The sequence below is a fragment of the Genypterus blacodes genome, unplaced genomic scaffold (genome assembly GCF_046128005.1).
Source record: "Genypterus blacodes isolate CSIRO-AG114 ecotype Tasmania unplaced genomic scaffold, CSIRO-AGI_Gbla_v1 ptg000064l_1, whole genome shotgun sequence".
Taxonomy (NCBI): Eukaryota; Metazoa; Chordata; class Actinopteri; order Ophidiiformes; family Ophidiidae; genus Genypterus; species Genypterus blacodes.
This window is the reverse complement of record NW_027466876.1, coordinates 293,707-307,531: the sequence shown is the minus strand read 5'-3', so window position 1 is coordinate 307,531 and position 13,825 is coordinate 293,707. Positions and strand designations below refer to the sequence as shown.

At 44.2% G+C, this 13,825-nt stretch overlaps 1 protein-coding gene across 1 annotated transcript; it reads left to right on the top strand.

Moving 5' to 3' along the window:
• The first annotated feature begins 298 nt into the window (after positions 1-298).
• Positions 299-12,390, top strand: snx3 (sorting nexin 3). The gene is made up of 4 exons (XM_076155030.1): positions 299-491; positions 8,920-9,015; positions 9,192-9,316; positions 11,549-12,390. The coding sequence occupies exons 1-4, from the start codon at positions 330-332 to the stop codon at positions 11,652-11,654; spliced, it is 489 nt and encodes a 162-aa protein (XP_076011145.1). The 5' UTR covers positions 299-329; the 3' UTR covers positions 11,655-12,390.
• Positions 12,391-13,825: the final 1,435 nt, after the last annotated feature.

The window sequence follows — 13,825 nt, the reverse complement described above, 5'->3', positions numbered from 1 at the left end:
GCTCAGCTGATCGGAAGTCTAGCGCTATGTCAAACTCGACGGAAGTAGTACCGGAAACCTTGTCATTTCGTCCAATGTAAAACTCAAATGTGCCACTTCGAGTGTGTAAAAAACGATGTTTTGTTGAATTAGTAATTGTAAAAAAAACAGTACTTTATTTTTTATTGTAATATGAACCGAATGTCTGTCTACTTTCGCATTTTTATTCCGTTTTACGTGGACTCAACATTCATGAGCATTTTATTTTGAAAGTTTGTAGCGGGTTATGACGGTTGCATTATAGTGAACTTGACAGTCGTCCTCCTGGCTGCAGGGTCTACAGGGGAGAAATGGCTGACACCATAGCTGACACAAGAAGGCTTTTTACCAAGCCTCAGAACCTCAATGACGCCTACGGACCTCCGAGTAACTTTCTAGAGATTGACGTGAGCAACCCCGAGACGATCGGGGTGGGCAGGACCAGATTCACCACGTACGAAGTCAGACTGAAGGTGAGCGCTCTGTTAACAAGTGCTAGCGTTAGCATGACAGCTAACTGCAACGGAAAGGAATGAACCATATTAGCTTGCACTCTGCTACCTAGCTAGCAAACGCTTTTCTTGACATTCCCAAAGCTCAATTGTCAAACAAAACAGATATTCCTAAGTGTAAGAACGAGTATTAGGTGCTGCTCGATAGTCATCTTAGTTATTGCTCGCCAACAGGCTCGCAGCGCTTGACAGGAGTTGGCTCAGAAAGTCAACAAAGTCAAATTTACGTATGGAAAGTAGTATGGTCTCCTTTAGTAACAAACATGCTGCTGTTGCTCAAAGATGAGGTTTGTTTATATGAGGTTTTGAAGGGAGAAACTGCAGCCGTCTAACCCACTAAGTGAAATGATCATAAAGTAAGTGACTGACTTAGTTAGTGAGTGTATGACATCATGTGTTCATACCTCATGCACTGATGCACTTATAACAAGTTTTAAAGTTGAACTGCTTCGCCACACCCCAGCTTCAGACTGCAGGGGACAGATAACAGCTGACACCACTGACTTGATAAATTTGAATCTGGTCGTCTTCCCCATGATTGTGTCGCCTACTGAACCAGACTGAGAGACAATTTAAAGGCTCAGGAAACCTCAGCAGGTGATTTGAGTGAGACACTGTGAGGCTACAGTATTGAACTTTTTCCCACAATATTCTAATTATCTGAGATACTGACTTTGGGGTTTTCAAGAGCTTCTAAGCCATAATCATCCAAATTGATACAAATAAAGGCTTGAAGTATTGACCTTTGTGTGTAATGAACCTATAATATATGAGAGTTTTACTTTTTGAATTGAATAACTCAGATAAATTAACTTTCCCATCATATTCTGCAGTAATCTGTGTGAGAGTGTGCGTTCCTGGCTTTGAGCGTACTTGTGTGAAACCCGTTTTTTTTTTTCTTGACATATTGTGACATATGAAAAGGTAAGCAAAATATTTCCAGAGTTGTATGCTGAAATAAGAGGACAAAGGGGAACAAAAGTGTGTTGGTCAGCATCTCAGGAAATGTGGACAGGATACTCCTCTCCGGCCCGGTACACCCACACACGCACACACACTTCCTTCCTCCTGCAATACTCTGCTGGAGGAATTCAAGTTAGTTTCAGCCAACAGAATCTTCATTTTGAATGCGAAATGCTTGCTTAAAGTGACAAATGTGTTTGCTTTTCTAAATGTTGTGTTATTTCATTGGCCAATGCTCTTCTGAAACCTGAAATTCAACATTAAGCACTTTTAATGACTAGAGTAAGAGTAAATGAGTCCATACATTCAGTCTTTATTCCATTGTTAGATAACGCAAGAGTGTCAGATTGTATGAAAAACTAGAGTGCAGTTAAATGCTGTTTGTTTTTTCAGATGCTGAGATTGAATTGTAATGTAAGTTGTAAAGGTTTTGCAGAGCACATTGTGACTTAAACGCTATTTGTTCTGCCGGATCACATGCATATGTCGAGCGCCGGGGTCGCATCTCTTATCACGAGGTACAAAGTGTTACTGCTATGTGTTTTCTGTATCCTGATTCCGAGATGCAATGGGTAAACAGAGTGTATACCAAAGAGTGTATACCAAAGAGTGTATACCACAGGGTGTATACCAAAGGGTGTATACCAAAGGGTGTATACCAAAGGGTGTATACCAAAGGGTGTATACTAAAGAGTGTATACCACTGTCGTTAATCTAAACTGATTGTTATTGACTGTTGAATCTTGAAAATTAGACTTGTTGTGGATCTCCTGAACTATACAACTATACATGTCTGAATTTGTGTTTAAACAACAACAAAAAATGTCAACAAATCACGCGTGTGTGTGTGGGGGGGATAGGATTTTGAGATCCGCTTCAAAATCTAATCAGAGGGACATTCCTTGATCAAGTTTAGTGCTCTTTACTGTTCTATAACAATAATATAAGAACCTTAATATGATTAGTTAACAGGGAAAGTTTGTACCTGTTCGTTTTAAATTTGATAAGAAAAGTTTCTCTTGAAGATACAGGGATGTTTCGTTTTCTCTTAATCACATTCATCATCGGGGTACCGTTTGGTATTGACAGTATTGTTTGCACTCTTATTCTGCGTAGGCTCGACTGAGAGTCTGAAATGTCCAATCAGTCACGGCGCTCATCTGATTACCTTGTTTTTGAGTCGTCATTTTTGTTGACTGACACCCCTGTAGTTAACGGCCTGGAGCGTTTAAATTGTTCGCCATCTTAAAGTATTCAAAGTCTCTTTTTACCTTTTGTATTGAAAAGAAACCGGCGAGGGAATAGAAGCCTTCTCCAGGCGTTAGCGTTGAATATAAGGCTACTGTACTTGATTAGCGTGTAATAATTAGCATATGCGTGTAATCAGCATTATTGTGCGCCTCATAGCCCTCGGTGACCCTGCTTTGCATAAGACCACAGAAGAAGCGGAGCATCCCTCACTTCTCAACAAACGTGGTGTCAACTTTGCTTTGCTTCTCTCCTCCTCCTTTCTTCTGCTGTCTCAGGAGCGTTTTTTTTTTTTTTTTGTTGCTCCGTCTCCATGTTTTTCGAGAGCGGTAGGCGTCGTCGCCCGAGCCTGGAATTGCATATTATAGGCGCCGCTGCTGCTGTTTTGGTTCCATGGTGCTTATGGAATGAATTTAGAATTTTTTTGTCTGTTGTTTTCTAACCCATTTCCTCGTCTCCCCCGTTCTCACTGCTGCCCCGCCATCCACCCCACATCCAGAAAGCCCTTGTGGCCGCAATGAGAGAGAGAGAGAGAGAGAGAGAGAGAGAGAGAGAGAGAGAGAGAGAGAGAGAGAGAGAGAGAGAGAGAGAGAGAGAGAGAGAGAGAGAGAGAGAGAGAGAGAGAGAGAGAGAGAGAGAGAGAGAGAGAGAGAGAGAGAGAGAGAGAGAGAGAGAGAGAGAGAGAGAGAGAGAGAGAGAGAGAGAGAGAGAGAGAGAGAGAGAGAGAGAGAGAGCTTAATCCCTTCATTGAGAGAACAGAAGAATGAAGCAGGCCGGGGGTGGGGGAGCCCGGAGCTGGAGCGTTTATTCCCCATCCTTGCCTCCCACCCATGGGAGGGCAGAAAGCCACCCCCCCTCACCAGCCTTCATCCCATTGCCCACTTATCCCATTTCACCGCAAGCTCTATGCAAGTCAGTTGCCGGGTCGGTGGTTACCTTAGTCCCTGTGATGACTATATAAGCACCTGAACAAGATATATGCCACATATTATGCCTATGAGGACGGCTAACCTCTCCTGCCTGTGTTAGAAATCATCATCATCATCGTTTGCGTTTGTCTGTAGGCACTGCCAGAACGTTCAGAGTTGAAGCAATTGTAGAGGGATTGGATTATCATGTGAGAAGCCAACTTGTGGCTCTGGCTGTGAGACAGGTCTCAGGGTCACTTGCTGACAGCGTCAGCCCACCTTTAGCATTTTAAAGCCAATTGGATGAATCTAGCCCATTTTTTTAAGACGAGGATGCAGCGAGTCCGTCCTGAAAGGAGGCGTCTCTCATTTTCAAACCAGCATGCCTGAGCGGACTCGTAATGTCGAGGGGTTGTGTTTAAAACAATGGATATTTGTTCCCGTCAAATCCTTTCGTTTTCAAGCGAGGGTGTTTTTTTTCCTAAAATGGCTTACGGGCTGTGAGAAGTCAGTGGGTTTGGTTGTCTGGTTTATTGTCTTTCTGCCCCGCTCATGTTTGTCATGTTGCTAATGGACACAGTTCTTCCTATCATGTCGCCTTAATGTTGTTTTTTTTGCTTGTTGCTCTCCCAAGCTGCATACTGTATTATTTTTTTGTACCTCAGCTAACAGGAGAGGGGGAGGGGGAGGGGTTGGAGTGGACATGGGGGTGTGGGTGGGGGGGGGGGGGGGCATTATCAAGATTTCTTGTCTTTAGTTGGCTCCCATCTCATCCAGCGAGCACACTCAGGAGAGTGAACTTTGGGATCTCACTTTGTTTATGGATAGGAGCACATAAAAGGCCTCTTATAGCTTTCTCTCCCTGTCTCTCTCTCTCTCGCTCACTCAGTCAGTCGTCTCCCCCACCCCCCTTTTCTGTACTCCCATCGCCTCTCTCCCTCTCTCTCTCTCTTCTCTCCTTTCCATTTGGGCTTTGGGGCGGGGGCCTTTTGGTCATTAATAAAATGGGGAGAGATGCGGTGCGGGGGGGTGTTGTGGGTTGGCTGAGAGGGTGTGTGCGGGGGGGGGGGGGGGGGGGGCTGTCAGGCACAGTCAAGTGTAATCCAAGGTCTACAGCATCCTCTTCGACAACTATTTTAATGGAAATAGGGAACATATTGTATCAAGGCTACCATATCCTACTTGAAATGACAGTATCAAAAGTGGGAGTTGATACTATGGCAACAAAGCAGCTTTTTGCCAGCGAGGCGAGTCGGAGAGAGGGTAGGCTGTCAGGCCGCAGGGGCCGGGCGAGCGAGCGGGAGAGTGAGAGAGTACACGGAGAGAGAGGAGAGCGAGAGACCCATAGCCCCACAGCTTTTGTTCCCTCTGTCTTTTTTCTCCCATTTTGGAATATGATGCAATGAGATGGTATTATGTAGCCATTTTTAATGCTATTATTCTGAAAGGGGCATATATGGGAGGGGTAAGAAGGGGGCACGGGGGAGGTTAAGGATGCGCACTCTCAAACTTGACTTAATCCATCCTGCTAAAAGCTAATGCATGGCAGCACTGAACTATTCTCTCAGGAGACGAGTGATCTTTGTCCCCTCTCTCACAGTGTTCCCTTCTACTCCGCCGTCTCTCTGCCTCTTTTCAACCCATTCTAAATGAGCCGCAGGTATTGTGTCGCACGCATTACGAATCGTATGCTTCCCCCTATGGAGTGCTCATGCTTGCTCGTTTAGTGAAAGTGAAGATCAAAGTTCTGATTCGGAGATACTTGAGAGATAGACGAGCTCCCTCATCAAAGTTGTAACATGTCGGTTTTTGCCTATCGACTTCGTATAATCATTAATTCATGATATGTTTGTGTGTTTTGCATCGTATGTATTTGTGAGCTTCATGATTTGCTATAGTTTCTGCCAATTTTCATCTTTATGTGTCGCTATCTTGAGTTTCCCCCCGCGGTACCTGTCCTCTTATCTCGTATTCCGTCTCTCCGAAAGCGAGAGAGACAAAGCGTGCCTTTGGATAATTAAGGAAACGCTCCGACCCGGCCGGTTGTGGGCAGGTCCCCGAGTCTACATCGCTACCAGGGCCAGTAAGTTGAGACACCCGGGGCCTTAACCTCTAACCAGCCGTGAAGAGAACAGAGACCGCAGAAACCTGATCTTTGACTTTGTGGAGCTCCCGGTCTCCGCCCCTTTTCTGTGTGTTTGTGTGCGTGCGTGTGTGAAAAGCGAGAGAAGGAGCGAGTTTTGCCCCCGACTTCTCATTTTTCACCGCTGTCGTTGTCGTTCCTCCCCTTGTCCTCGCGAGGCCAATCTCTTAATCATAGGTCTGCAGGGGGAGAGAGAGGACAGAAAGGCCAGGTGACTTTCTTCCCTTACACTCCGGGGTGTTAGCTTTATTGTGTACAGAGGAGTGGTCCGGGTTCCTCTACGTGTACACAAACAAGCTCAAATGCTTCAGACCATTGTGTTTACATTGTTAACTGTGTGACTGGTGAGATCTTTGTGCTTAACACCTGTGCGTTCATGCGTCATCTATGTCGGTGTGTGTGCGTGCGGTTTTAAGTGTGTGTGTGTGTGTGCACGTGATGGGATTAGAGTCACGGCGGTGGCAGATTACCTGTAACTGTGATCTGTTGTGGCGCGGATTAACTTTGCGGCGCTCCATGCTGTGAGGTAACACGACGCAGCAGGGCCGGAGCGCGGCGAGAGGAGAGCGGAGTTAATGCCAGAGTGCCGGGGCAATAAAGCTACGATAATCCACTTCTCCTGTGACCTGAGGAAGAGGAGGGGGGGCGGCGGGGCTCCGTGACAACTTCACCTGGAGAGAACTTGAAATAAGTGGGGAAGGAACGTTTTTAGATGCAGCTGGGAGTCGATGGGAATGAGGAAGTGGCACCAAATCATTTGATTATAACCAGAGTAAGGCGATACTCCTGTTTTTAAATGTTGTCAGAGTAGGATTAGGCTCTTTGCACATCTTGAGTGTGTACTCGAGTGAGGACAACAGGTCAAGCTTTTGTGAAATTGTGTTTTTTTGTTTGATTCAGGTTGTTTTCACTTTGCGTGGACAGAAGAGCACCAAACTGTTGGATGTGGGTGTCGGTCGGGACTCAAGCTCACGTACTGTACAGATGTTGTAAAATGTCAATTACACTTTTTCAACGCTTGAACCTCAGCTTTCCGACCTTAATGTAACACAATTAGTCAGTGGTTCTCTTAAACCCTTCTTTGCCTCACTCCTTCTTTGACTGATCATATCCTAAACATGTTTTCTCACCTCCAACAAACTCATCCTGGCTCCACTGGGAAGCAGACAGAGACCTTTAGGCGGACCAAGGTGCGCTTGTTTGACCAAAACCATCACAAAACGTTTGGGTGGTGCTCACCGAATGAAGTCGGTGTGAAAGTGACCCTAGTTTCCTACTCATAGAAAATCCAAAATGGACCATGAAATGAAGATGACATGACAGATGAGTGTAATATGCCTCCTTTAATATGACTGTGAAATGATGTCAAACAAACTAGAATAGAATAACTGAGCCTAAATATTTCCTTCAGCTCCACTAAAATGTGTCTAAAACAAAAGAGCTTCCAATATAAACTGTATTTTTTTCAAACGTCTCCCATTTAACATTATTTTACAAACAGGAAACGCATGTCACAGTGTCAGCTCTCATTGTGATTAGGACATTTTATATCAAGAGTTCCTTCCCTCTTTCCTCCTCGGGTCTGCAAGAGATCCATGATTTTGAAGACCGAGTGGGGAAGGGAACAAAGCGCGCGTCTGTCTTTGCATTGAAATCCCTCAAGAGGAGTCTCAAGGGCACAAAATCTGACTTATTATCACAGAGGGAGAGAGGGAGAGGGAGAGGGAGGGAAAAGATCACTCCTCCTCTTCATCCTCATCAATTAGTTTTGCACAGACCAGAAGAAGCTCCTAACCTCTCCATATTTCTCTCCTCTTTCGTTTCAGCCACACACACACACACACACACACACACACACACACACACACACACACACACACACACACACACACACACACACTACTTTCGCTTTTGTTCACCCATTTACTCAGCCTTCTAGTTAACTCCCCGTCTCCCTTTTGCTGCACACAGTCACGGCTGTCTGCTCATCGATCAGCCGGATTCACGCCGCACCTACTTGCTCCGCCGGCTTCCTTCCCCCTGTGAATTCTGACCTTCTGCGGATGCGGCCCGCCAATGAAATGTTCATTTTCTAGCTCCTTGTGTGTTATATTGTTGTCGGATGGCCATGTGCTGTCAGGACGAGTGAAGAGCTTTGGCATTGTGGTCTAATGTGCTGTTTGCTTCAATGTTCTCTGTCAATGTCAAAACATCTTTTTAATATGAAATTCAATCTCAAGTGCTTGTCAACAGCAATTCAGAACTATCGGTACACACACACATACACACACGCGCACACGCGCACACACACACACAACAGGAAAACATTCTGAATGTGGTAGACCTTGGTGAGCAAAACATAAGTGAACTTTTTTTCTTTCTTTTTTTGCCTGGAGGCCATTTTCAAAATTTCTATTCAGTTTACTTCAGTATGAAGTCTTTGTCTTTTTTCTTCTTTTTTTCTTTTTAATAAAGTCAGAGTAGATAACACAAGGTTAAGCCCAAAACCACTGCGGGGGGAAAAAAAGATGTTCCACTTGTACGTCGCCCCTGCCACTTCCTGCTGCCTGTAATCTGGGCACGCTTCCTTCTGATTGGACAGCAGAAGTCTATATTTGTTTAGCTTTTTGATTGAACCCCCTCGTTCATCAGAATGTAACTTTTGGATTTACACACACACGCGCACACCCACCTAGTTTAACAGGCACACACACACACACACACACACACACACACACACACACACACACACACACACACACACACACACACACACACACACACACACACACACACACACACACACACACACACATATGCATTTCCCGCTCAGTGTGTGTAGCCAGTTCAGCCCTGAAAGAGTCGATCGATCAGAACACAAGGTGCTTAACGACACGGCACCCAAATCTGCCCGTTTCATTCTTTGTGCTCATTGATTTTGCGGCAATGGAGACAGAGAAGTGGATTTATGTTTTTGGGTTTTTTGTTGCCTATTAGAGTTTAACACAGGTTTGAAAAAGGAACCCTAAATGAAAACAACAGCATAGATATTTGTGTAAAATTTTTCTGTTTAGAAGTGTCATGTATATCTGAATATGTGTGTGTCTGTGTGTGTCTGTATCCTCAGACCAACCTCCCCATCTTCAAGCTGAAGGAGTCCAGCGTACGGCGGCGGTACAGCGACTTCGAGTGGCTCAGAGCAGAGCTGGAGAGAGAGAGCAAGGTGAGCCATTATGAGGCCGAGTCGATGCGGCGTGTGTGTGTGTGTTTGTGTGTGTGTGTGTGTGTGTGTGTTGAAATGCACCCACAAACCGATGATCAGTTGGAGTTTAGCCGTCAAGGGGGTTTTGAGTCTTTCTTCATCTCAATCTTCGTCTTCTTCATCTCCTCTGTCTGCAGGTGGTCGTCCCTCCTCTCCCGGGGAAAGCTCTCTTCCGGCAGCTTCCGTTCCGCGGGGATGACGGGATCTTCGACGACTCGTTCATCGAGGAGCGGCGACAGGGTTTGGAGCAGTTTCTCAACAAGTAAGCCCCCCCCCCCCTCACACACACATTCACACACACACACACACACACACACACACACACACACACACACACACACACACACACACACACACACACACACACACACACACATCTTCCTCCCTCCTAACACCACTTAGTCACCAGATAAAAAAAAAAAAAAACCCAAAGAAATCCAACACATCTCCCCTCAGTTCCAGTCACAGATCATTCGCAGTTATTTTAATTCACAAGAACAATGACAAAACACTTTGCGCACTAAGTGGATTCAACTTTTTCACTTCTCCTCACATTGTTAACAAACTGAACCGTCTGAGAATGGTAGGTCTCTCTCTTTCCCCCGCTCTCCTCCTTAATTCTCTGCTTATAATTACCTTGTAATGGACGAGAAGAACCGAAGAGGATTCAAGTGTGCACCCCCACAACATCATTTTTCCCACATTTGTTTTATTGTTGATGTGTAATTTATGATAATTGCAGCTCAAATTACAGCGCGCGGTTCTCCAGCAGGGGATGGCGTGCGTGCGTGTGCGCGTGCGCGTGTGCGCGTGTGTGTGTGTGCGTGTGCGTGTGTGTGTGTGTGTGTGTGTGTGTGTGTGTGTGTGTGTGTGTGTGTGTGTGTGTGTGTGTGTGTGTGTGTGTGTGTGTGTGTGCCAGCGCGCACCCCTGCTTATTTTTGATCCAGCGTGTCCTCATTTTCTGCCGAGGAACAATAAAAGTTACAGTGTGATTGTAATTATTTGCTTTGATTGCAGACTTGGCCATTATCTTTGTTTCATGTGCAAATGCCTCAATGTTTCCTGTGGGAATATTAAGTGCGCAAAAAAGACGTTTGAAATCCATAGATGTTTGTGTTTTGAGGAGGTGAAGACGAACTCGCCAAGTAAGATTTCACCCCGTCGCCGTTTCCGATGAATGGAAACGCGGCACGTGTTGATCATAGCATTGTTTCGGACTTGATGCCGGCCAATCCAGGCTTGTTTTAATCTGTGATTGAGAGCATTGTGTAAGGGGAGCACAGTTTCAGACATGGAAAACATGATTGTCATGGGTGAGATCAGTGAGGAGGAGGAGGGAGATCCTTCAGCTTAGTTTTTTTTTTTTTTTTTTTTTTTTTTGAGGAGGCTTTGAAACAGAATTCGCTCTTCAGGTAATGAAAGAGCGCTCGCATCCTCACTTCCAACTCCCCTATCCAAAAGCAAAAACGGCCATGAAATATTGCGACCCAGCCCTCCCTCCAATGTCAAAATAGCTGGGACCAATTGAATGAGGTCGCTGTTTCTAGGGAGGTCATGCTATTTGACCGGTGAATGGCTGCTTTATCTGAGATATTTCCTATTAAGCCTCATACATACGAGCTGCGTCATCACAGCCCCCAAAGTGTTCCCAGAAGCTAAGATGCTCTCCGGTCTCAGGTGGACTGACTCGTTCTCGTTAAGGTCTCCCTGCGTGATCGGAGGGAAGGTACTGAAAAGCCCCGACGTCAAAGCAGCAAGAGAGAGAGAGGGAGAGAGATAAGGCCACATGCATGCTATCAACCTTTATAAAACTAAAGCTCCTTCCCAGTTTTGGTTTATGTCCCACACAGTTGTGATTTCATGTAGGATCCAAGTACAAAATCAACTTGAAATCTGACACGTTAAGCAATCTTTCATGCGAATCCATTGTACAGTTGTGTTGAGGATGATAGCTGAAGGCCTTTGAATGCACCCTTATGGAACTTTGTGCAAGTATACAGCAGCTCTGACACGTTCTCTCTGCTATTTCAGGCTCTAAATACAGATGTTTTAGAGAAATATGTCATAGGAAAACACTTTCTCAGTACAAATCTGTATCTACCTAAACCTTAATGTGATGTTAATGTAGAGTTTTTGAGGCTTTTGACTTGTTTAGTGCGAGGATTTAAGTGAACCAAATATCTCCACAATGGTCCAACTTACCGCCAAATGGAATCCAGATCACACCTATGTTCAAAGTCCATCCATTAGAGGGCTGTGCTGGTAAACTATTACCTCCTTTATAATACAAAGTAGAGTGTGCAACGGTGTTTATTTTAGCACAACCTTGAACACAGTCATTGAAATACATAATGTGCCTCATGTAAATATCCACACTCTTCCTCCTTTTCTATGTTCTGTTCATTTGTGCGTCTTTGCTTTGACGGTCTATCATTTTAAACGGCCCGAACCCGGAGTGTCAACCTGCCTCTCTCCTGTCTTGTGTGTCCTCCAGAGTGGCCGGCCATCCTCTAGCCCAGAACGAACGGTGCCTGCACATGTTTCTACAGGACGAATCTGTGGACAAGACCTACACCCCATCCAAAATAAGACAAGCCTGAAAGGAAGGACGACTCGGCTCCGCCCGGCTCGGCCCGACCCGGCTAGGCTCGGCCTGGCCTGGGTCTGCTCGGCCCAACTTGTACCGTCACCCCAAAACATTGTCAGCGCTACAGATTTCCCTCAAGACCGTAAACATTTCAGTGCCCCTTACACACACACACAAACAACACACACACACCTTCATGTTATTATTCACTGCCACTTTGTTTAATTAGTGACCCTGATTGGTGTTTGTGTTCACCTTCTCTGAATTGGAATTATGATCATATAACTGTGGTTCAAAGTGAATTTCAATCATTTCTCCTTATATGTCTGGAAATGCCACTAACGTGTATAATGTATTTATCATTTAGGTTTGTCTTGAATATATTCATTTATACGTCATGTATCTAATATTGGCATGTTGCTCACCATATCTAAGAAGTTCAGACACACATGTTTGATGGTCCTCTCTTTAAACGGATGCATATGTGTGTGTGTGAAACCGACCAGCATCTGCCCTGTTGCCACATTTTCTAGCAAGTGAGAAGACACACACACACACACACACACACACACACACACACACACACACACACACACACACACACACACTCACACTCACAAACACACACAGAGGGAACTGCAGTATTTCTACTGGCTATATGCATTTTGAGATTTGTATACTGCTGTGCCACTTTTGTTTATTTTAAAAATTTTCCAATAAAACAGGTTAAATGCACTCACGCATAAGTACATCTGTTGTCATTTGTTCATGATGTGACATTGTTGACCTGAAAACACACACACACACACAGTGAATTTGTCCAATGTGGATCTTTGGGAAGGTTCCTCAGGTGTTAGTTATTCCTTTTTTTTATTTAATAAATAGCTTTCAAGGATTTGTGAACTTTTTGCGACCAATGGTGACGTGATTGACTGAAGCGGATCCTCGGTGTTACTTATAGATCAGGCTACTTCTTCTTCAAACCTCCTGGATGCATTTTTACATTGAAGTTGTTCGTCCTGCTTTTGAAATTAGCAGCACTATTATTAATGTAATTTAATGTTCGGGCTGCGCAATTATACGGATTTAAATCGAGATATGAAAATGTGCGATTATTGCATTGTGAAAGTACTCAAAGAGGAGGTACTTCTCTTGATTTATCTACTCCACACACTTTGTCTAGTGTCAAATAATATAGACTATCAAATGTTAAAGATCCATGTAATATTTCAGTGTAATTAAAAGTTAAGGTATATGAGTAACAACAGCGTTTTGTTAAAGCCATTTCATTGTATTTGATTTTGATCTATTAAAATGGTGTGAATTTGAAAATACAAAAATGGTTTGTTTCATTTGGCAATTGAGTTGTTTATTGTTAAGTACACTTCAAAACCTGTGTCAATGACTTCGTGTATTTTCAACCTCAAACCAAGAGGTCCCATGATCTGTAAATTGCAATAGGATGTTGTGGTGAAATGGTGCAGCCCTATTTTCTATCTGAAAATCAATAGAATTCACTCTTTTATTCTCCAGGTTACAACTCTAAACAGTTATAACTCCAAATATATAGAACACAATAAAATCATCACGGGCCACAAAACAGATCCAAGTGCTGAATATGATTTTATCCAGTGTTAGTGTCTAACTTAACAAAGTCGACCTAAACATTGTAATGCTGCGCCTGAAACAGGACACACAACACAAACAGGACAAGTCACCACTTTAAATACACACACCCATCTCCGGGTGAAATGGAGGTTTAGAGTCAGGAGGCAATGCCAGCAATGTCCTTTTTGATTTGCAAAGTCTTTCATTTCCAAACTCTTCGTCGTTGCGTTTGGTTTCAGCACCACGTCGAGTGGACAGCGCCTCGCGGCTTCCACCTCCATTACACGCGTGAATGATCTTTTTTGGTTTCCTCCATTGGGATTGGACACAGCAAGAAGAGATAGAATTGGTCGTTAAGCTCATTGGTCTCACAGACACTCGATAAAACGTCTTAAACATGAAACATTTCTTTGTCAAACAGCGTCTCAGATGCCTCCAGAGTCTTTTGTATTCACAGATTTCATTATACAGGCAATACTATGATGAAATTTACTAATCCTTATAACTCTAGAGCAACTGTTAACAGGCTACTTGGTGAATTCCAGCTATTTTTCTTAAATAGCCTTCGAGTTTTTG